At 36.0% G+C, this 24,711-nt stretch overlaps 1 protein-coding gene across 2 annotated transcripts in view; it reads right to left on the reverse strand.

The window, feature by feature from the left end:
* The window catches only part of MARCHF5 (membrane associated ring-CH-type finger 5), a 51,933-nt gene that overhangs the window by 17,542 nt on the left and 9,680 nt on the right, over nucleotides 1–24,711 (reverse strand). For both annotated transcript variants that reach the window (XM_070487242.1, XM_014862939.3), the window contains exon 2: nucleotides 15,388–15,590. In XM_070487242.1, the coding sequence (XP_070343343.1) occupies nucleotides 15,388–15,590 (203 nt within the window). The remainder of the gene's footprint in view (nucleotides 1–15,387; nucleotides 15,591–24,711) is intronic.

Genomic DNA, 24,711 nt, shown 5'->3' on the forward strand with positions numbered 1-24,711 from the left:
TCTGCTTTCTAGAGAAAACCATGCCTAAGGTATTAAATTCTTTGAATTTCAAAATAAAAAGTTGAAAAATTTCTTTAAGGTGTGCTGAAACACCATCATCAATTAACATTAATGAATACATAAAAACAGACAGCAAGGGGCCAGCCCAGTGGCACAGCAGTTAAGTTTGCACGTTCTGTTTCGGTGGTCTGGGGTTTGCCGGTTTGGAGCCCAGGTGCAGACATGGCACTGCTTATCAAGCCATGCTGTGGAAGATGTCCCACATATAAAGTAGAGGAAGATGGGCACGGATGTTAGCTCAGGGCCAGTCTCCCTAAGCAGAAAGAGGAGGATTGGTGGCAGATGTTAGCTCGGGGCTAATCTTCCTCAAAAAACCCCCCCAAAAACAAAAAAACAAAAACCCAAACAGACGGCAATATTAATTATACACATAGTACATATATACCAAGGGACTGTTATTACATTCTTTTTTCTTCTTTAAACATACCTATATTTTTCAAATTTTCCATGATGAGAATACAATTACTTTTATTAATAAGAAAACTACTTTTTAGAGAATAACAAAGGGTTATCACAAAATTCAGGTAACCATAACCCTGAGGAAAGTCAACCTGACATTACTGTTTCCTTTCTTTTTCCTTTTGTATGAGAAGCTCATGTTAGGCTACTTAGGAGGCAAGAAGGTAGGTAAGTAAGGATTAGGTTGGGTCTGCTATTTCTGGACCTCAATTTCTGTATCTGTTCCATAAACACATTATATACCTCAGAGATTTTGTGAAAATTAAGATAACGCATACGAAGCTCTTCAGTACTTAGTGTCACGTAGCTATTAGTGTTATGTCAGTTATTAGTTCTTTCAAAAGTGGCAAACTAAGTTTAAGCATAACAGAATTTTGGGATAGGAGGTATAATCCAAGACAGATGTTTGAGGAAAAATTTATGGTATAAATCTTTGGTATAAAAGTAAGACTGTTTCAGGAAATTCTCAGGTAAGAAATAAAAAATAGATCCTTTTTGCTTAAAGGTCTGGGCCAAAGAAGAGAAGGAAAATTTACAAAGCCAGGAAATCCAGGAATGAAGAGGCAGAAGGAAGACATCAGACTTACAGAATTTAGACCTTTTGTTAGTAATTACCTTTTTTTTTTTTTAAAGATTCTGTAATTATGTTTCGGATCTATAATTCAGCTGCCTGTATTTATACACAGCATGTACACACAGAAAGTCTCACACTGTTGAGGATACTTTTTAAAACTAATCTTCTTAAAACTTTTATATCTTGGGAACAAGAGCAGAAGTGACCCAGCAATAAAAACAAGAAATTCTTATTTTTTTTTCCTGAGCAAGATTAGCCCTAAGCTAACATCTGTGCCAATCTTCCTCTATTTTGTATGTGGGTCACCACCACAGCATGGCTGCCGATGAGTGGTGAAGGTCCATGCCTGGGAACTGAACATGGGCTGCTGAAGTGGAGCATACTGAACTTAACCACTAGGCCACAGGGCCAGCCCCAAGAAATCCTTAGTTTGAAGGTATCTTAGTCATCTGCCTCATAAGAGGGTATATAAATGAGACCCAAAAACCTAATGAGATGTCTAACTACACACCTTGACAACAGAGGGTATTCAAAGACTGGATCACTATGGCAGAGGATTTTGGCTTTAAAAATTTTTTTTTAAGATTTTAGTTTTCTTTTTTCTCACCAAAGCCCCCCGGTACATAGTCATGTATTTTTAGTTATGGGTCCTTCCAGTTGTGGCATGTGGGATGCCGCCTCAATGTGGCTTGATGTCCGTGTGCAGGATTTGAACCCGCGAAACCCTGGGCCACCATAGCAAAGTGCGTGAACTTAGCCACTGAGGCACGGGGCCGGTCCTACATTTATTTGATCATCCATAGGAACCTGGATATGAAACAAAGTAAAAATAAAACACTTCTCTAATGGCTAAGTCTAAGTATTATTAGAACCTCATGAATATGAAGAAAGTACTTGAATTTTTAAGTCTACATTGGTTTTCAAGCAGTGAAATAAGCCAATAATTTATTTTATGAGAGCAGTCAGAAAAGTAACAGGTTGAATTCATGTTAAAGGGCCATGTGGTTAGAGGAAAACAAGACTGTTCTTAGAGAGTAACTGATAGCTTAGAAAATATTAAACACAAAATGCCCATAGAGTTGAAGCCATGAAAAATGTTTTTTAAATTTGGCAAAAATATATTTAATACTTACTTTATAGTACCCCTTTTCTATCTACAGCATTCTTACTTGCTTTCCAATGGTTTAACTGCTTCACTCATAAAGAAATGTAAATTTAAACTATGAGATAGCTTTTCTTACCTAAGAGACTTGCTAAAATTTTAGTCAACACATTCTGTTGGCAAAGCCGCAAGCAAAGAGGCACACTTGTCCATTGCAGGTGGACACACAAAAGGTATAGTACCTATGGAGGGGAATCTGGCAACATCTAGCAAAAGTCTATGTGCGATTTATATTCTGACTCAGCAATCCCTTTTGGGTTCATCTTTACATAAATATTCTAAGCTAATAAATGCAGAAAGAACTAAAGAATTACCATGTCATTCTTCTGTACGACTTAATGAAATAATAGATCTGCAGGCAGTGAATAAAATATCATTAATCTCTGCTAAAAATCAGTAGGTGGAAGCTGACAGGGAACTTTATTGGATACATCAGTGATAACACCTGTATCCAGTGATCAGTCTTATCATAAAAAGAAAGACAACTGGGGCTGGCCCCATGGCTGAGTGGTTAAGTTCACATGCTCTGCTGCAGGCAGCCCAGTGTTTTGCCAGTTGGAATCCTGGGTGTGGACATGGCACAGCTCATCAAGCCACGCTGAGGCGGCATCCCACATGCCACAACTAGAAGGATCCACAACTAAAAAAATACACAACTATGTACTAGGGGGCTTTGGGGAGAAAAATAAAATCTTTAAAAAGAAAGAAAGAAAGAAAGAAAGAAAGACAACTACACATTTTTTCAGCTTTATTGATATTGACATATAACATATTAAGTTAAAGGTGCACAATGTGATGATTTGATATACATATATATTAATAAATGATTACTATAATGTTAGTTATCACCTCAATTCCCTTACATAATTACCATTTTAGTGGTGGTAACACTTAAGATCTACTCTCAACTCTCATGTATATAACACAGTATTGTTAATTATAGTCACCATACTGTACAGCAGATCCCTAGAACCTATTCATCCTTTATTTAATTATTTTTAAAGATTGGCCCTGAGCTAACACCTGTTGCCAATCTTTTTTTTTTTCCTTCTCCCCAAAGTCCCCCAGTACACAGTTGTATAGTCTAGTTGTAGGTCCTTCTAGTTCTGCTATATGGGAAGCCGCCTCAGCACAGCTTGATGGGTGGTACTAGGTCCATGCTGAGGATTTGAACCCATGAAACCGTGGGCTGCGGAAGTGGAGCATGTGAACTTAACCACTAGGCCACGGGGTGGCCCTTTCATTCATCTTTTAGATGGAAGTTTGTACCCTTTGACCAACATCTCCCAATATCCCCTACCCTCCAGCAATCACCATTCTATTTCTATGAGTTTGGCTATTTTAGATTATACAGGTAAGTGAGAACATACAGTATTTATCTCTCTCTATGACTTATTTCACTTAGCATAATGTCGTTAAGACCACCCATGTTGTTAAAAAGGGTGGGATTTCCTTTTTTTTAAACAGCTGAATATGCCACTGTATGTATGTGTGTGCACACACACACACACACTCAATACATTTTCTTTATCCATTCTGTCAATGGACAGTTAGGTTGTTTTCATGTCTTGGCTATTGTGAATAATGCTGCAATGAACATGGGGGTACAGGGATCTCTTCAAGATAGTGATTTTGTTTCCTTTGGATATCTACTCAGAAGTGGGGTTGCTGGATATGATAGATCTATTTTCAATTTTGTAAGTAATCTCCATACTGTTTTCCATAGTGGCTGTACCAATTTACATTCCCACTAACAGTACACAAGGATTCCCTTTTCTCCATAGTGTTGCAACACTTGTCTTGTGTCTTTTTGATAACAGCCATTCTAACAGGTGTGAGATGATATCTCATTGTGGTTTTGATTTGCATGTCCCTGATGATTAGTGATGTTGAGCATCTTTCTACGCACTGGTTGGCCATTTGTATGTCTTCTTTGGAAAATGTCTATTCAAGTCCTTTGCCTATTTCTAAATCAGATTTTTTAAAGCTACTGAGTTGTATGAATTCCTTATGCATTTTGAATATTTACCCCTTACCAGGTAGATAGTTTGCAAATATTTTTCTCCTATTCCACAGGTTGCTGACTGTTTCTTTTGATGTGCAGAAGCTTTTCAGTTTGATGTAGTCCCACTTGTTTAGTTTTGCTTTTGTTGCTTGCGCTTTTGGTGTCATAGCCAAAGAAATAATTGCTAAGACCAATGTCAAGGAGCTTTCCCTCTATGTTTTCTTCTAGAAGTCTTACAGTTTGAGGTTTTATATTTAAGTCTTTAATGTATTTTGAGTTAATTTTTGTGAGCGGTATAAGATAGGGGTCCAATTTCATTCTTTTGCATGTGAACACCCAGTTTTTCCAATACCATTTATTGAAGAGACTATTCTTTCCCAATTGAGTATTCTTGGCTCCCTTGTCAAATATTAGTTGAACTTATATGCGTGGGTTTATTTTGGGATCTTGATTCTGTTCTATTGGTCTTTGTGTCAGTTTTTATGCCAATACCACATTGTTTGATTACTACACCCTTATAACAAAGTTTGAAATCAGGAAATGTGATGCCTTCCACTTTGTTCTTTTCTCAGGATTATTCTGGTTGTTCAGGGTCTTTTGTGGTTCCATCAAATTTTAGGATTATTATTTCTACATCTGTGAAAAATGCCATTGGAATTTTGATAGGGATTGCGCTGAATCTATAGTTTTCTGTGGTACAAACATTTCAACAGTATTAATTCTTTCAATTCATGAACATGGGATCTTTCCATTTATCTGTGTCTCCTTCAATTTTTCGTGCATCAATGTCTCGTAACTTTTAGTTTTATTCCTGTTTTATTTTTTATATTATATTTGGGATTTTTTTTTCAGATAGTTTGTGGTTGGTGTATAGAAATGTAACTGATTTTTATACAATGATTTTGTATCCTGTAACTTTACTGAATTCATTTATTAGTTTTAACAGTTTTTTTTTTTTTTTGAGGAAGATTAGCCCTGAGCTAACATCTGCTGCCAATCCTCCTCTTTTTGCTGAGGAAGGTCAGCCCTGAGCTAACATCCATGTCCATCTTCTTCTACTTTATATGTGGGACGCCTGCCACAGCATGGCTTGACAAGTGGTGCGTAGGTCTGCACCAGGGATCTGAACTGGTGAACCCTGGGCCGCCGAAGTACAACATGTGAACTTAACCACTGCACCACTGGGCCGGCCCCCAGTTTTAACAGTTTTTTGATGGAGTCTTTAGGATTTTCTATATATAAGATCATATCATCTGCAAACAAAGACAATTTTACTTCTTTTTTCCCAATTTGGATGCCTTTTATTTCTTTTTCTTGCCTAACTGCTCTGGCTAGAACTTCCAGTACTATGTTAACCAGGAGTGGTGAGAGTGGATGCCCTTGCCTTATTCTTGATCCTAAGGAGAAAGCTTTTAATCTTTCACTGTTGAGTATGATGTTAGCTGTGAGTTTGTCATATATGGCCTTTATTTTGTTGAAGTGTATTCCTTCCATACCCAATTTGTTGACAGTTTTATCAAGAAAAGATGCTGAATTCTGTCAAATGATTTTTTTTCTGTATCTATTGAGACACAACTTTTATCTTTCAATCTATTAATGTGTTGTCAACACATTGATTGATTTGCAGATGTTGAGCCATCCTTGCATGCCAAGAATAAATTCCACTTGACTGTAGTGTATGATCCTTGTAGCGTGCTGCTGAATTTGGTTTGCTAGTATTTTGTTCAGAATTTTTGCATCTATATTCATCAGGGATATTGGCCCATAGTTTTCTTTTCTTGTAATGTCATCATCCAGTTTTGGTATCAGGGTAATGCTGGCCTCATAAAATGAGTTTGGGAGTGTTTTCTCCTCTTCAATTTTTTGGAAGAGTTTGAGAAGGACTGCCATTAATTCTTCCTTAAATGTTCAGTAGAATTCACCAGTGAAACCACTGGGTCCTGGGCTTTCCTTTGTTCGAAGGTTTATGATCTCTTTATTTATTATTGTTCTGTTCACATTTTCCATTTTGTCATGACTCAGTCTTGGTAGGTTGTATGTTTCTAGGAATTTATCCTTTACTTCTAGCTTATCCAATTTGTCTCTTATGATCCTTTGCAGTTCTGAGGTGTCAGCTGTAAAGTCTCTTCTTTGAAAGACAGTGACACATTATGTGCCTCATGTTGTGATTTATAAGTACACAGAACCATCTATGAAAAATTCTTGCCAAAAAAAATCATGCATAACTCACTGATGAGATCTAACCACCAATTTATAAAACAAATGCAGAGGACAGAGCAACATATTGCCCAAGTATTCTTGGGGTGTGAGTAATAACAAAATCTAGAAAATGGGAAATTCTATAATGACAAATGATCTTTTTCTTCAGTGAAAAAAATTACAAGGGGAAAAGCCAAAATACTGGGTTTTATAAGTCATACGAGGTTTTGGGTCCATACAAAGCTGGAGAACTGATGCTGAGACCCTCAAAAGGGTTATATAAGCCCTGAAAGGGTAAGCTAGAAAAAAAATCCACATGACAACAAAGAAAACCGTCATCTTCAAGAAGAAAAGTATGATGAAGAGGATAGTTTCCTCTAAGAATCTGTAATCACAGTTAACTGGCATGCTGATTTCAGGTTAGAAATCTGTCTGTGCCACAGGAGAAATCCCAAGCCCAGAGGTTAAAGCAATCCCAGATTTGTGTCATCTCTTGGGTTATCTATGAACAGCAAGTACAAATCCTTTCTGGCATTCCTTCACCTTCAAGATTCCACAGCCTATAGATATAAACACAATTCCCACACTCAAGAGAAATAAAGTATCATGAACAAGAGCTGGAAGAAAAACAACAGATTGAGGCTACCAAAGGCTTTAGATAATGCAATTATCAATCTGATTATAAGAACTATGTAATAAAATACAGGATAACTTATAAATGAACAAGAAGCAAGAGACTATTAAAAATGACCAGGCACATTTAAGAAACAACTAGAACTTATAGAAAAAAAATCCCTGCAAGATTAGACACTGCTGAAGACAGAATTTGCAAACTGGCTAACAGTTAAGAAGAAATTACAATGCTGCAGCATAGAGACCAAAAAATTGAAAAACATAAAAAAGAAGTTGAGACATGAAAAATAAAACGAAAATGTCAAACATAATTCTAACTAGAGTTCTAAAGGTGAGAATGGGGAAAATGTGGGAGAAGCAATATTTGAAGAGATAAAAGCTAAGACTTTTCAAGGATAGCCACCTAAATAGGGAAAGTATAAAGCTTAAAAACTAGTATATGAGAAAATACAGTATCAGAGGAAAAAATACTTCAATCCAGAAGATGGTCAAGAAAAGGGGAAAAAAAGGGGCAAGGCAAGACAAACAGAAGGCACAAAATTTGACAGTAAAAACCCAACTATATCAGTATCACAATAAATGTAACAAAGAATTCAGAAGAAAAGAAAATAAAAGGGCGAGAAAAGATAAATAGGGCAAATGCCACAAGAACATTAAAAAAAAGCTGATATTAAAGGGGGAAAAAGAGTAACCTTACAGCGGAGAAAGCTGACAACACTACTTTAGCCAGAGGATCAAGGGCAGTATCACCAGTGATAAGTGATGTTGATAGTATGTGCCTTTGATGTGAGTGATGAAAATGGCACTTCACCACCATGGTCTTTGCTCCCCAAAACTCATAACCCAACAGATAATGGAAAAAACACCAGACAACTCCCAATTGAGGGGCACTCTGTAAAACATCTGACCAGTACATCTCAAAACTGTCAAGTCATTAAAAACAAGGAAAGTCTGAGAACTGTTACAGCCAAGAGGAGCCTAAGGAGAGATGACTGAATGTAATGTGAAATCTTGGATAGGATCCTGGAACAGAATGAAGACATTAAGTAAAAATTAAGGAAATCTAAATAAGTATAGACTTAAGATAATAAAAATGTATCAATATTTTTTCATTAATTATAACAAATGTACCATACTAAAATAAGATGTTAATAACAGAGGAAACTGGATGTGGGATATATGGGAACTCTCTGTATTATCTTTGCGATTTTTCAGTAAATCAAAAATTGTTCTAAAATAAAACAATTTTTAAAAAGCTAGTATAACTATATTATTATGTCTATTCTATATTATGTCTATATTATATACAAATTTAAGACAAAATATTATTATGGATAAAACAGTCATTCCTTAATGATAAAAAGTTGAACTCACCAGGATATTTTATTTCTAAACCTGAAGGGTAGGTAAATGGGTGACAGTTTACTAGTCTTTATTTCTCATATGTAGTTACACTCCTTTTCAACAAATGAAATATTTCATAATAAAAGAGAAAAAACACCTGAGTGAACATTCTGCTGAGCTTTGATCAATGCTAAGGTAGCAGATATAATTAGTTCTGTATATAGCAGCATGTTGGTAAAGACAATGGAAAAGCAGGCACTCCAGTACACTGTTAGGAAGATTAAATAGGTATAATCTCTACAGAAGCCAATTTGATGATATCTATTAATGTTAAAAATGTACATACCCTTTGACCTCCAGCAATTCCACTCTAGTCATTTATCTTACAGATAAATTTGCAGATGTGCATAAAGTTATTTTGCACAGTTATTTATGACAACACTGTGTGTAGTAGTAAAAGATTAGAAACAGCCTATATGTCCATCGATGGAAGAATGGTTATATAAACAGCCATACATCTATGTAATAGAATACTATGTAACTGTAAAGAAAAAAAACCTCTTTGTGAACTAATATAAAACAGTATCTACCATATATTGTTAGAAAAAAAAAAAAAGTACAACAGGATATATAGTATAATAGTCTTGAACATATTGACATATAACCTAATTGTGCTCAATATTCTGTTTGCCTCTCCAAGTTTACTCTTCATGTTTTTCCACTCTGCTTTGTGCATTAGGAGGCCGACCAAACAAACTGCATCTTTCAGGCAACCCTGCACTCTAGCTTCTGATGTGTTCAAATAATGAGTGGAATGGCTAGAAAACCAGAGGGTAGAAAAAGTGTTAAGGGAATTTTTTCCCTGACTCCTTCAGTGGAGGAAGCTTGCATTTCTCTCTCTGAGACCATAGGTCCTGTTAAACAGCCCCTCTTCCTCTGCTACAGCTCTTGTCAAGTTCTTTTAACGGCTCCCTTCCTTGTATTTTCAGGCCTAGGAGTGGAAATGATTTTCCATAGTTGCCAATCTCTGGGTATTTCCCTGTCCCTTGTTTGTTCCCTTAACTCTACCCTACTATTCGCAAAGAGAGAGAGACAGACAGAGAGAGAGAGAGAGAATGTAGAGAAGGAGGGAGGGAAGAAGAGGGAAAAGAAAGTGAAGAAAAAGAGGAACACTCTGGAATGAAACATCAGAGGCTTCTAACAATGGTGGCCTCTAAGTAAGTAACTTACTTGGCATCATGGCTGGCAGACATGGTAAAAAGACTTTTCACTGAATACCCTACTGTGTTTAGTATCTTTGAATTTCAATCCACGTGAATGTATAATCTGGAGGGAAAATACATAAAGTAAACTTAAACGTCTAGAAGAGTTAAAAGAAAATACTGCCTATGAGATATTGTAGTTGCTGCATCTTTTCTTTCCTATATTTGCTGTTCCTTTCCATTCCCAGCAGGGCAAATATTGAGACAAAGAAAAAAAGAGAATAGACCATTTGCTAGTACAAGCACCTAGCCATATTTCCTGGGCCATGTTTCTCCTTTGATTCCAAGAGTGTGAAATCATAGAAAATATTTATTTATACATCATATATTTATTTATACATCATACATGTAATTTATTAACAGTATCTCAAATAAATTCAAATTCACATTATCCCTATTAGTTCTTATGGTACATGAAACTATTTACCATTCATAGGTAGCCTGGTAGCTGACTCACTGAGTGACAGTGACAAGAAATTCAGCAATTTAAAATCCTGGCTTCTTCACTTCTTAGAAGCCTATGGCCTTCCATTAAATAAATTTGCTGAGTCTGTTTCCTTATCTGTAAAATAAGGACAATATCTACTGTACAGAGCTTTTGAGAGGCATAAATAAAATAATATAGTCAAAGTGACCAATATAGTGTCTGGCAAATAGTAGGGGCCTGTTAGCAAATGACAGCTATTGATATCACTGTTAATATTATTAATGAAATAATACTATAAAATAAAATAAAACTGTAACAACTATTACTTTTATTTGCTAGATTCTTTGGGAAAGGTTTCTCCCAGGAATCATCCTTCATCATCCCTGGTGAATATCTTTCCCTTCTAAGCTTTACACTCCACTTAACATTTGACATCCACTCTTTGAGAGTGATTGTTAGTTACCTTCAACTCTATACAGAAGTTTGAATTAATGTTTAGAACAATAAAATAAAGAAATAAGAACAAAACTGTAATAAAAACAACTTGAAAGTAATCTAAGAATTTACTACTAATCTATCAAGACATAAAAGAGTGGAAGTGGCTACAATAATATCAGGTAAAATCAGCTTTAAGACAAAAATTATTACGAGAAACAAAGACTACTTTTTTTTAAGATTTTAAAAATTTTCCTTTTTCTCCTCGAAGCCCTCTGGTACACAGTTGTATGTTTTTAGTTGTGGGTCCTTCTAGTTGTGGCACGTGGGGTGCCACCTCAGCATGGCTTGATGAGTGGTGCCATGTCAGCGCCCAGGATCTGAACCAGCAAAACCCTGGGCCACTGAAGCAGAGCACGCGAACTTAACCACTTGGCCACAGGGACAGCCCCAAGAAAGACATTTTATAATGGTAAAAGGGACAATCCATCAGGAAAATGCATATATGGACCTAACAACAGAGCCCAAAATAAGTGAAGCAAAAATGGACAGAACTGGAGAAATAGAAAATTCAATAGTATTTGAAGACTTCAATATCCCACTTTCAATGAAGGATAGGTAAAAGATCAACAAGGAAATAGAAGACTTGAGAATACTATGAGCCAACTAGATATTTGTAGAACACTCCACCTAACAACAGAACACATTCTTCTCAAGTGTACACGGAACATTCACCAGCATAAGCCATGTTAGGCCATAAACCAAGCCTTAACACATTTAAAAGGACAGACATAAAGCATGTTCTTTGATCAATCAAACTATCCTCAGCTGGTATTCCCTTTGTTTTAAAGCAATGTTTCTTAAATTTAATGTGCACAGAAATTAACTAATAATCTCATGAAAATGCAGATTAATTAAAAACTAGGGGTGGGTGGGAGAAGGGGCTGAGGTTCTTCATTCCTAACGGCTCTTAGATGATACCAATGTCAATTGGTCCTCAGACCACACTTTCAGTAGTTTTTAAGTAGCAGCATATATACAATTGGCCCAACTCACTAGAAGAAAGAAGAAAGCAAACCCTAGGATGGGTAGCAAATAGTGAAAGGAATGAAAGTCCGATGAGTCCTCTAAGTTTTTCTTAACTTAGCACAATATATTTCCTACCAAGAATCAACAATATACACTTGCTGCCACCCCTCCATTCTGACCACTACTAACAGAAAAGATGTAGACCTGGCCCGCTAGCCAGCCAGCCACAGGCTAAATCCATATGAAAATGTTTTTTTAATACCTGCTACAGAGAGATCATCCTATAGAATGTTAACCATCACCTCTCCTTCTCTGCATCTTTTTTTTTTTTTGAAGATTGGCACCTGCGCTAACAACTGTTGCCAATCTTCTTTTTTTTTTTTGCTTTTTCTCCCAAATCCCTCCAGTACATTGTTGGATATTTTAGTTGTGGGTCCTTCTAGTTGTGGCATGTGGGACGCTGCCTCAGCATGGCCTGATGAGCAGTGCCATGTCCGTGCCCAGGATCCGAACCGGCGAAACCCTGGGCCGCCGAAGCAGAGCACACGAACTTAACCACTTGGCCATAGGGCCGGCTCGTCTGCATCTTTCCTCCTGTCTTTTATTCCTTCTTCTAGTCAAGTGTTTCTCCAGTGCCATTTGGGGACCAATGGTGGTCCCTGGAAATCTATTAACTATACAGACAATATGATGAAAAAATGATAAAAGTTTTGATTACAAACATTTCACAAATTTGAAAAGTAAGATTAATGATGACTTTCAAGGAAATTCTTTTAGGTTTTTAATTGTTATGTTCCAAGGGTCATATATGCTCTACAAGGATAGTCAAGAGGGGACTGCTTGTTTCAGCTAACAAACTCACATCATGTGAGTTGTTTACATTGGTTAAATACATATTTTATTGTTGTTACTATCATAATGTGTTAAATCCCAAATTTTGGAAAATGAATCAATGCCTCAAAAGTGTTCACTGAAGAGTGATAAAAACACAACTCAGAATGTCATAAATGATAAATAGGATATCTTAGAGTAAAAAGAGTATAATCTCAGAGAGAAGATAGCGTGATCTTAGAATAGGCTGTGATCAGTGAATTCGGAGTGATTAGTTTGCACTGGGAGACCTCATTGTTCCCACTGTACTATAATACATTATTAAACATGGATGAAACATTATAAAACAGGGCCAAGAAGCCACTGAAGCATTCATATAATTTCAAGCACTTCAGTAAACCAATCAAAGCCTGCATGATGAATTTTGTCACTGAAAACAAAGATTAAAACCTGCAGTCAAAGGAACTTCAACTTATTTTAACAAAAACAGGCATAACTACAGTTAGCTGCAAAATTAATGACAAATATGCTCAGAGAGAAACAAAACAATCTACTGGGCAAAATTTTATCATCAGAAAACACTACTGAACATTATATGTGTGGTATACAGTAAGGAAGAACAATTACTATCACAGACGTTTGCTCAAATATTTTGTTTTATGGCTGCATGAAATCATTAGAGTTCAGAATACGAATCAACTCTTGGCACATACATAATATGTAAATCAAGAAGTATAGGCAACTTTTAATTCTGATTATCAATGAACACATACTATAGAGAAGTGATTTTCTTTTAACCCACAATTATGTTTGAACCTTGACTTGAAAAGGTATATTGGAATCAGTATGGCCAAGAGCACTAGCCATGTGTGTAGCAAGGAAGTGTATGGCACCTGAAAGCCAATTCATGCATGGTTTCATTTACAGACAACAGCTGGCATTTGACAATAAGCCTGCTATTCTTGAGTCAGTGTTAAAACTAAATGGAAAATTACAAATATCACTCAAACTACAGCCCCTGTGCAGGTATCTTCAGCATGTTATGTCAAGAAAGAAGAAGCAAATACAAGACTCTGCTTTTCTATTTTGTCAGGAATTAAGATGCTAACATAAACTATTCAAATGGAGGATATAATTTTTTTTCCCTAACACCAACAAGGTCAGTAAAAAATTTCTACGATTATCTGTGGCTTACTCAAGTGGCAGGTCTCTATGACATACAGTATATTGAATAACTTGAACCTGTCATTTGAGGGTGAAGTAAGTAACAATCCTTAAGGATAAAATACGAAGACCAAATTATGATACAAATGGGTTAACCAAAGAGTTTGACTTTTCCAACATCTAGCCATTTTCTTTCCTTGCTGTAGAAAGAAATCAATGTCTTATTATTAGGTATACTTAAAAATCACAATTACCACTCTAGACCTAAAAACATATTTCCTAGAATTGAATACAACCAAAACAACAGATTTACCCACTGCCATCTTCCAAACTGAAATATTCAACTGTTGAGTGCCATATATTTGTCAACTGAGCGCCTCACTGAACACTGTATGTAGTTTTCAGTGAGAATTCTTGCAATTACTGTATCCATCCATCTAAATATCTAAAACATCTAAAAGAATCATCCTATATCTGCTGCTATTCCCAACAACCTGTAATTGAAAAGTGGGGTTATCTTACTTAATAGAACTAAAGAGTAGGAAAAGAAACAGTTAAATACGAAAACTTAACTTTGACTTTAGTAAGCCAGATATCATTGTGGTGAAAGATTGCAGCAATAATCACTTCTCCTGATGTTTAAATTATTTTAATACTGTTTTGATATTATAACAAAAAAATTCTGGATTACTGTTTTGTGTTTATCTAAAATCAGTGGTATGCATGAGGACCCATCATGTGATCCACAAATTCTAAATGACAAACACTACTTTCTCTACTACACTACTTTCCCTTCATAGGAAGCTATCATTTCTTTCTATGCATCATGATAAAGAAATAGAGACAACCATGGAAATTTTGTTTGCCCTTATTATTACTCTTCTCGCATTAGAAAAGCAATTCATTATCTGCATTTATGTTGCCTCACTGAAAGAAAAATGAGTCTGATTTCAATATATAACACCCAGAAAAAAACATATCTAATAATTAATTCCAATGTCTCCTTGAACACTACTCTGCCCTGTCACGAAAGTCATCCTTTCCTTCTAACCTTTCCAGAACTCAAACTGCCTTTATACATTTCTTGATTACAGCCAATGGGGATAGTAAAGATGTTTAACAACTGGCATGGCATAAACACCAAAGAGAACGACACCAGTTCATAATCACATGGCTGTAATGGAACATGCTAACTAAATATCACCCTTAGTTACAGCCTCCTTTAAATAGTCTGCTGTACTTTTTTCAATGCTAGTCCCATTCTCAAAGACCTTTGTTATTCCTTGCCTGCCAATTTGCAGAAAAAGGAAAGCAGTTTTCATGAAAGACAACCACATAAATGGGATTCCAAAGATGAGCTTAATGATGACTTTTATTCAATCTTTAATTTTCCTACTTTTATTCCTTAATAGAAGAATTAAGACTAAGTATTAGAAAGTACATACTACTATTTTCTTTCTTCTACACCAATGGTCTCCAGAGGATGAGGCTCTTTAGTCAGCTTTTTATTATAGCTTTGTTATTTGATTTTATCCACAGTTAGACGTCCAAGTTCTTTATCCACTCAACCAAATAAAAACACATTTAATACACAGACAAATGGATGGATTTGGGGATATATTAAGGATAATATAAACTATTAGCAAAACAAAAAAATGTCAGACATTTAGAGGAAACAACAGAAAGGGAACAGAGAAATTCACAAAAAGCAAAGAGATGGGTCACTTTAAAATAAACCTGAGATCATAGGATTATATACAATAACATCACATACATCTGTGCTGTTTTTAAGGATCTTCTTACCCAACTTTGGAAAAACTATTAAGTATTCAGCATTGCATTGTGGACACGCCACTCTGGCTGTACTGTTTCCTCTTTGCTTTTCATCCACCCAGCGCTGCAGACAAGCCTGGTGAACCCATTTTGTAGATCCTCTGCACCTGCATGGTCTCACCCATTCAGCTGTTCTATCATCTTCATCAGTGGCAAAACACACCCAGCAACTTCTGTAAATTAAAAAAGAAAATAATGATATTATCTTTAAGACCTCACCCTTGGCTCCACTGTGGCCCTCACTTAATGGATGAGCCTAGTATGAATAATTATAGAACCTCTATTCTACACTAAAAGATTGAGGAGACAAAACAACTAATACATTTCCAGTACAGTAGTTTCTTCTTTTTCTGTTTTTCCTTGTATTCTTCTGTGGAATCTTATTCTCTGAATTTTGTTTTTATATCATTTCCTCCATCTTTCTAGCAATTCTTCACCTTCTCTAATGAACCAGAGTCTCAAGAGACAAGCTTCAAGCTGCTTTTGTTTTATAAGACCCAAGAATTCTTTGAGGAGTGGTTAGCACAGGAATATGTGAAATTCAGTATATTCTCCATTTCAATAACACTAACTTCTTAACCTCTTGAATTTGGAAAACTCAAGTACTACACAAGTGATTTCACATACGGTCCCATTCAATTTTCAACTAAGGGAAAAAACACACCCGTTTCTGTTCCTGGCAAAGCATAACTATAAGAAGAAAGATTATTAAATTTTTCTAAAAAAAGAGCACAAAGGGAAGAAGACATTAGGATAAACCGTTTTAGAGATATGAAAAATTTGGGCCTACTTGTTTCCGTTATAGGTATGACTGGTTTTCCCTTTTTTGGGGAATTAAATTACATTTATTATATTTCAAATCTAAAAGTCTCAAGTCTGGGATGCTTATATTAACAAAACTCAAAATGCTAACGAGATGGTTAATTTTAAAACATCTTCCCATTTTGCTTTTAAAAGTACTTCATGAAGTCTAATTCTTGTGGAATTAGGTTGCAGTTCCTTATTTTTTTCTCCCAATCAACATAAGTTTTGACATCTATTTCCATTAAAGCAAATACAATTTGATTCAATGAGACCATTCATTCCTCCCCCCATTACAGTTTGTACAATTGGAAACAACTGCTAATTAAAGCTTGTTATCTATTGTGCATTTTCCTTTTAATTAGATAAGTGCCTTCTGTCAGAACTACTAGCTTAACTATGCTCAGTGAGAAAGACTATACAGTCTTCTACTATAGCGGGGGGGGGGGGGCGGCCCAAGGCGGGAGGGGGGCACTTTCCCAGTCCTTGTAGAACAACAAGAATTTTACTTGTGTGATCCAATTAAAACTTTTAAGTTAGAACAGGGAAAAAAACTGAACTGAATCCATGGCAACAATATCCAAAATTGTGATCTCACTCAGCTTTCAAATTCAGTCATGTTTCATACAACCTAGGTAAAAATGGGAGGTAGGTAGTGTTTGTTTAGCATGCTGACCCTGTGACCCACCTCAGCCAAGCTGTCTGGGCCCACTGTCTTATGATTACCTAAAAATGCCACCTCCTCCTCCTTCTTTTTAAAAATTTTATTGTGGTAAAATATACATAACATAAAATTTATCACTTTAACCATTTTTAAGAGTATAATTCAGTAGCATTAAGTACATTCACATTGTTGTGCAACCATCACCACTATCTGTGGTTTGACTGGGTTTTAACCTAGAATTTTTGCATAAAATTTCAATTGCCAAGTATAGAGCAAATAGATCGGTTAATTGAGGTATTAGTATACATTTTCCCTACAACTGAGGTGCTTTTGTAAATATATTTATATATCTCTGGGAAATGAGATGCACCATTTTGGTAAAAAAAATATAGGCAGTATCTGGAAACTTTCTAAGTTCTTGTAAGTTTTTCATTTCAACAATGGAACACATATGCAGCTAAGTACAGCTAGACAAGCACAATTAATTAGTATTAAGGTGAATCAAATTTTAAATTAAGCCAATCTCAGTCATCAGGAAAAAAATAAAATGTAAAAACATATCTACTCCGAACAGCCTTAATACTAGGTTGAGCCAAATGAAATTGCATATATTTTTCTGTTTTGGTCTGTTTTGGACCTACATAAATGGCAATTTCATATTCTGATCTATAGGGAATACTTATATAGCTATATTCCTCATAAATTCTAGATAAATGTAAGTTCATTTATTCCCAATGTTTTATCATGAAAAATTTCTCTCAAAAAATGTTTAAAAACTGTTCAGTGAATACCCATATTCCCAACATCTAGACTCTACAATTCTTATTTTGCTATATATGTGCATCACCATATATTCATTCATCAATCCTCTTATTTTTTGATGCATTTCAAAGTTGCAGTTATCAGTATACTTCACCCCTAAATACTTTTACAGTTTCACTTTTTGGAAGGTACTCAACTGACATTTAAAGCAGGCACTTTCAGACTTTTTCTAATTTCACAACTATGGTAGATAAGATAGTTGAACAATGAAATACAGTGGAAACTTATTAGGAGTTAAGTCTAATTAGAAGTGTTAATACAAATAACCTTGTTTTTCTTGTTTGATTCATAGTGATAATACACGGCTTACAAATTTGGATTTTGAAGCTAATGCTCATTAGAGATTAGCTGAAATTATCTTGCAGAGGAGATATTAAGAAAACTTATTGTTATCAATATTCTCAAAAAATTTGCCTGATTTTTAACATCTACCAATTTACCACATCCATTCTGTATTTATTCCAATTGTTAAGCAGTAAATCTGTTGATGGTCATTTGAGATCAAATGGTATTGCTCACAATATGTAAACTTCTAATAACACCACCAAATTACTTCATCTAAAAATTATAGTTTAGGTACAAAGAAATATGAAATGGAAATTTCTAACTATTTTAATAATAATACAAATCAAGCAAGCAACTGAAAATTATAGAAATTGCCAGCAACATTTACTGAGCATTACTGGTTCCATGTAGTAGCACAAACAAAATAAATGGAAGACTGTATCCATCTGGAAGACGCTATAATTTAATCGGGGCTATGTCCAGTAGATAGAAGAGATTTGTTTTAAGGTTCCAGTGAAATTACCATAGGTACATCCATTTTAAGAAGAATGAACAAAGGATCAATTTGGATAGACCAGAGAAGGCTTCAGGGAGCAGCGATAGTAGAAATCAGCAGAGGTAGGGACAAGTGATTTTATTACAGAGATTCTCAGAACAAAGCTCCCTGGACCAGTAGCTTCAGGATCACATGGGAACCTAGTTAATTCTCTGGTTCCACCCCAGACTTAGTGAATCAAAAACTCTGGAGGAGAAGGACCTAGAAATCTTGTGTTTTAACAAGCTCTCAAGGCGATCCCAAGTTTGAGATCTGCTTGATCTCAAGTTGATAAAACTAAAGTTTGAGAACTGCTGGTGTAAAAAAATGGCAGGTTAAAAAAAAGCAAAGAGATTAGAGAAAGCAAAGTGTATGAAAAAGATAATTACTGGATTTTTTAAGTTAGAAATAATTGCTTTTGATGACTAAATATTTTTAATATAAATAACAGTACAGAAAATGTTAAGTTCTAAAGAATTTATTAACTGATTTACTACCTTACTAGGTATATGAGTTTAATCTACCTAATATGGAAAGAACATTAGTCCAAGAAATAAGGGCCAGGCACATGGGAAATTAGCTTAAAGTATAAAAAAAATGGTTACATGTTCTTAGGCAAACAGCCTATAAGACAGTTATTAGTCTTCGGGGCTGGAAAAAAGGAGGGTAGGAAATGAAATATGTATACAAATCCTTTCTTTCCTCATTTAAAAAAAAAATTCTGATAGACTAATCAGGAACATCACCTGAGAAGGTCTTAAAATTATGCTTTCCCTCTGTGCTGCCCCATACCATACTCTCTCCTTGATGCAATCTATTTCAGCTATTTATTCCCCAATTTCCCACCTCCCTCCATTTAAGGAGGAGAAAACAGGAGTTTCAAAATGATGGGTTTAAGGTTTCTCAAGATCTTAGAATGGAGGGGAGAGTAGAAACTTGCAGTTTAAGGTACAGCTTGATTTTTCCTCTTTTTTAAGGGACAAAAACAGTATCCCATACTTTCTATGGAAAACTCTTCCCTCCATCAGCCATGTATATGGTTTTAGGCCGTTATTTCTCTACCATCCCCAGCGCCAGAAAGAGTAATTTTTAGACTGGTTTAAGAGAGTATCTCCCCTCCTACTGCCCGCCCCTGATTACAGTGATTGGTAGGCTGGGCCCTAAAGCTGGTTGTATCAGAATGAACCTCAGAATTTTTGCTGGGACAGTTGATATACAGACTTTCTCTTTTCTACAGGGCTTAAAAGGCAGGGAAGCATAAGGCTAAATGAGGGTGTGAGGCAATTGCTGTCATGAGAGCTACCACGTGGAGCCTAAAGAACCAAGAGGAAGCTGAAAGATGAAAACTGATGGCTTTGTTTGAGACATGGATCAAGCTGTGCTCAAAGCTAAATATACTCTTGCATGGTTCACTTATATAAACCCATAGATTTTTTTTTTAGCTTAACCAGTTTGGATCAGATTCCCCATCATGTGCAACCCAAACAATACTGATACAGAGTGTGAGAAATTGGATATAAGGGATGGCCCCAGAACAATCATATGATGTAAACTCTAAACAGCTTTTATAAGTACACACAGTATTTTTTGTTAACAGCTTTGTTTCCTACTGACTGGAACTTGAGCAGAAAAGACTTAACTAAACTTAATTCCCTCTACAAGTACTTTGAATCTTGAAAGCTGTTCTATTTCTCACACTGGGGAAAATATGCTCTTGATTCTGCTATCGGATCAGGTAATTTCTTAGGTAAAAAACAGCCAAGGAAGATAAAACCAAACATTTTGAAATTAAAAATTTTTTACTGATAATGCCATAATATTTGCATTTCAAGGTCAACATAACAGAATTCTACTTTAATTCAAGTTATTACATATTTTAATGTTATAATTTATGGGATGGCAATTTGAATACCCTTAAAAGGTGAGAATAATTGGCTATTTTTCATTGCAAAGGACAAAGTAAAAAACCTTTCAAAGTTCACACCCAAGAGGTTGAAATTTCTGATCAAACTAAGAGTTTCTCTTTAAGTCATCTCCAGGGGCCGGCCCGGGGGCGCAGCAGTTAAGTTTGCACGTTCCACTTCTCGGCGGCCTGGGGTTCACCAGTTCAGATCCCGGGTGCAGACATGGTACCGCTTGGCAGGCCATGCTGTGGTAGGCATCCCACATATAAAGCAGAGGAAGATGGGCACGGGTGTTAGCTCAGGGCCAGGCTTCCTCAGCAAAAAAGAGAAGGACTGGCAGTAGTTAGCTCAGGGCTAATCTTCCTCAAAAAAAAAGGTCATCTCCATCCCCTCATTCTCTTCAATCCTCCAATCTCTCAGAAAGCAGTGCTCAGCGTGATGCCCAAGCATCACCTGAGAACTTGCTAGAAATGTAAATTCTCAGGTCCCACCCCAGACCTACAGAATCAGAAACTCCGCAAGTGGGACCTGACGTTACATTTAAAAATTTTATTTATTTTTAATTTCTTGTTTATTATTTTTCTTTTTTATTGTGTAAAATACATATAAAAATGGTTAAGATGGTAAATTTAAGTGTATAATGCAGTGGTATTAATACAGTCACACTGTTGTGCACCCATAGCCACTACCCATCCCCATAACTCTTCTATCTTGTAAAACTGAAACTTTATAACTGTTAAACAACTCCCCATTCTCTGCGCCCCCAGCCCCTGACAACCAGTATTATACTTTCTGTCTTCATGATTTTAACTACTATAAATACCTCATATAAGTGGAATCATCTAGTGTTTGTCTTTTTGTGGCTGGCTTATTTCACTTAACAATGTCCTCAAGTTTCATCCACATTGTAGCATACCGCAAAATATCCTTTCTTTTTAAGGCTGAATAATATTCCATTGTATGTAGATATGACATTTTGCTTATCCATCCATTGGTCGATAGACACATGGGTTGCTTCCATGTTTTTAGCTGTTACGAATAATGATGCTACGGGTGTAAGGATATCTCTTTAAGACCTTGCTTTCAATTCTTTTGGGTATATACCCAGAAGGGGAATTGCTGGCTCATATGGTAATTATATTTTTAATTTTTTGAGGAACCACTGACATAGTATTTTAACAAGTCCTTCAAGTGGTCAAGATACTTAAAGTTTGAGAATCTCTGCTCTAGCCACTCTTCTTTCCATTTTCCTTATTTCTTCCCTTTTTAAGTCTCCTCAACTCACCACAATACAGAAGTGAAATTTCATTTAACACTCAATGTAAACATTTTTAAATTATTTGGTTTTTAATTTAAACAGTAAGTAAAATGAAGATCCCAAATTTGGGGAAAAGATTATGCAAGTTCAGGATATTTTAACTGGTTAAGGAACCTGGGTTTTGGAGCCAGATTGCCTGAGTTCAAATTCCTGCTCACCACTTATTCTAGGTTTAATGACAGTATCTCTTTCAGAGTTGTTGTAATGCAGAGGTTCTTAATCTGGGGTCCATGAAAAATTTATGGGGGTTGGTAAATTTGGATGGGGAAAAAAATTACAACTTTACTTTTCCTAACTTCTAAATAAAATTTAAATTTCCTTCAATGATGAATGTAAGCAAACCATAGTAATATTAGCAGTACAGCAATTAGAACTTAGTGCAGCGACCAGAAATTTTCATATTACTTTACAGCTGTACAGATCCTAAAATAACATTGAGCTCACTGCTAATTTGAAATTAGTTATCAGACCAACCAACAGACCTTGTATTTTAACGTGTTAAAGCTCATACTACTATGTCACATTTTTAATTTTTTTTCTTGAGGAAGATTAGCCCTAAGCTGCCAATCCTCCTCTTCTTGCCGAGGAAGACTGGCCCTGAGCTAACATCCGTGCCCATCTTCCTCTACTTTATATGTGGGACACCTACCACAGCATGGCTTGCCAAGCAGTGCCATGTCCGTACCTGGGATCCAAACCGGCAAACCCCAGGCCACCGAAGCAGAACGTGCAAATTTAACTCCTGTGCCACTGGGCCGGCCCCAGATTTTTAATATTTTGATAGTTATATTTCAACCTAATTGGTTTCACTTCTGATCCTATATATATATATATTTTTACTCTTTCAAAACATTCTGAGAAGAAACCCATAGGCTTAACCAGACTGCTAAAGGAGTTCTTGGCGTAAAAAAGATTTTATGTTAAGATCCCCTATTGCAGAGGATTTAAACACGTAATCATGAAACTATTTAAGAACTGTCTGGCACATATGTAACCACCAAATGAACACTAGTAATAAGGGCATTGATAAAGATGAGAAGGATGGTGTCAACTTTACATCTATGCCTAGATTTTATGGATGCAGTTTCTTACCTAAATTAGCACATGAAGCAATTCTGCTTGGCACCCTGGTATTCAGTGGAAAAAGTCCTGGATTCCTAAGCAACCCCCAATTTTTCAATAGGACCCTATCACTGCTTAAGATATTCATTCAAATCCTCTCACTTCATTTTCTTCTACCCTTCTTTCCCTTCCAGTAGCTTTTCTAAATGCCCCTTTTTGCTGATGTACACATTCACTATGTACTTTCACATCTTCCCACTAGCCAAGTTCGGGATGTTAGTTTACAAAGTAAAGGGAGATTTGGGAATTATGATGACTGGTTCAGAGATCAAAGAATAAATCACTATTATAATATGAAGACAAGAAAAAAGAACTAAACTGGACAAATCTAAAGAATATTACTCATTCCTTAAAACAAATGTATAGCCTTACCGATACTAGTAATATCACTAATCTGTATGTATACCATGTCACTCTTTATAAAAGATCAGTCATTTAATACTACATGATTTTAAAATTGTAACTTTTTTCCAGTTATATATCCTTCCTAACAGTAAAATTTGTAAACAGTTCAAGGACTACATGGCTAGTTTGCCTGAAATGTAAGATTACTTAAGATTTCCTCCTAAATCAACTTCAGTACATTCATTATTTGACACCACAAGGAACTAGATTTAAGGAAATTGCAGTCTACTTAAGGAACAAATATTTGCACAGAAGGATCACATAAAAACTACCAGAAAAAACATTAAGTGTTGGGGCCAGCCTGGTGGTGCAGCAGTTGGGTGCGCACGTTCCACTTTGGCGGCCCAGGGTTCGCCGGTTCGGATCCCGGGTGCGGACATGGCACCGCTTGGCAAGCCACCATATATGTGGTGGGCACCCCACATATAAAGTAGAGGAAGATGGGCATGGATGTTAGCTCAGGGCTGGTCTTCCTTAGCAAAAAGAGGAGGACTGGAAGCAGTTAGCTCAGGGCTAATCTTCCTCAAAAACAAAAACATTAAGTGCAAAAACAAAATGTTAGAGACCATAAGTAATTCAGAAATGTGATAATGACAGTGAAAAACGGTGAAACAGCTGCAAAGGTTTCATGAAAAGGAGAGAATTACAGATGAGGACTCAAATTGGATTGAGGAATGAAAAGAATAGGGTATTTGAAGTAAGAAAAACAGCATAAACAAGCTTAGAGATGGAAATGAGCATACATGGACAATGAGAAGACCAACCTGGTTGGAGTAGAAAGGTTTTAAGATAAAGCTAGATATTACACACCAGTTGGGAAAGGATGCATGACAAAGATAACCTCACTTCACAGGGTTCATTTGTGAATCATCTACTGTTTATATGATTATCTAAATTAATTATTTAAAAAGGGTGCGGCAAAAAAAGAAAGGAAACTTTACTTATCAATAAAATAGTTTCTCACTGGCACATAAATTATCTAAGCAAGACAGGTATGGTTATCTAGTAAAACAGTAAATTCTATCTTTGCAGACTCAAAGTGCAGGTGTTTATCTTGGATTTAGAAAATTCTGGGAAATCATAGGCTCCTGCCTTCTAAGTCACTTTTAGGAAAACTGGAACATAGCTGAAAAGAATTCCAGGATACAGGAGAGAGCAATGAAACAAACCTTAAATTGCTGCTGTTGTATTATATATGGTGTCTGAACAATGTATTTGCATGACTGTTTTAAGGAAAGAGAACAAGGACTCTTTAACTCAGAACATGCTTAGAGATCCATACTCTGGTTAACGCAAGGAAGGCCCCCTTTAACAACAGAAGAAACTGTACACTGGTTGCTTTGTCTCAGGATTAAAGTGTCACATCTCACGTATTCTGAACAGGAACCATACCATCAAGAATACTAAAAATCCCTTTACATGTCTGTTCACCCAAATG

This window comes from Equus asinus, chromosome 2 (assembly GCF_041296235.1).
Source record: "Equus asinus isolate D_3611 breed Donkey chromosome 2, EquAss-T2T_v2, whole genome shotgun sequence".
Taxonomy (NCBI): domain Eukaryota; kingdom Metazoa; phylum Chordata; class Mammalia; order Perissodactyla; family Equidae; genus Equus; species Equus asinus.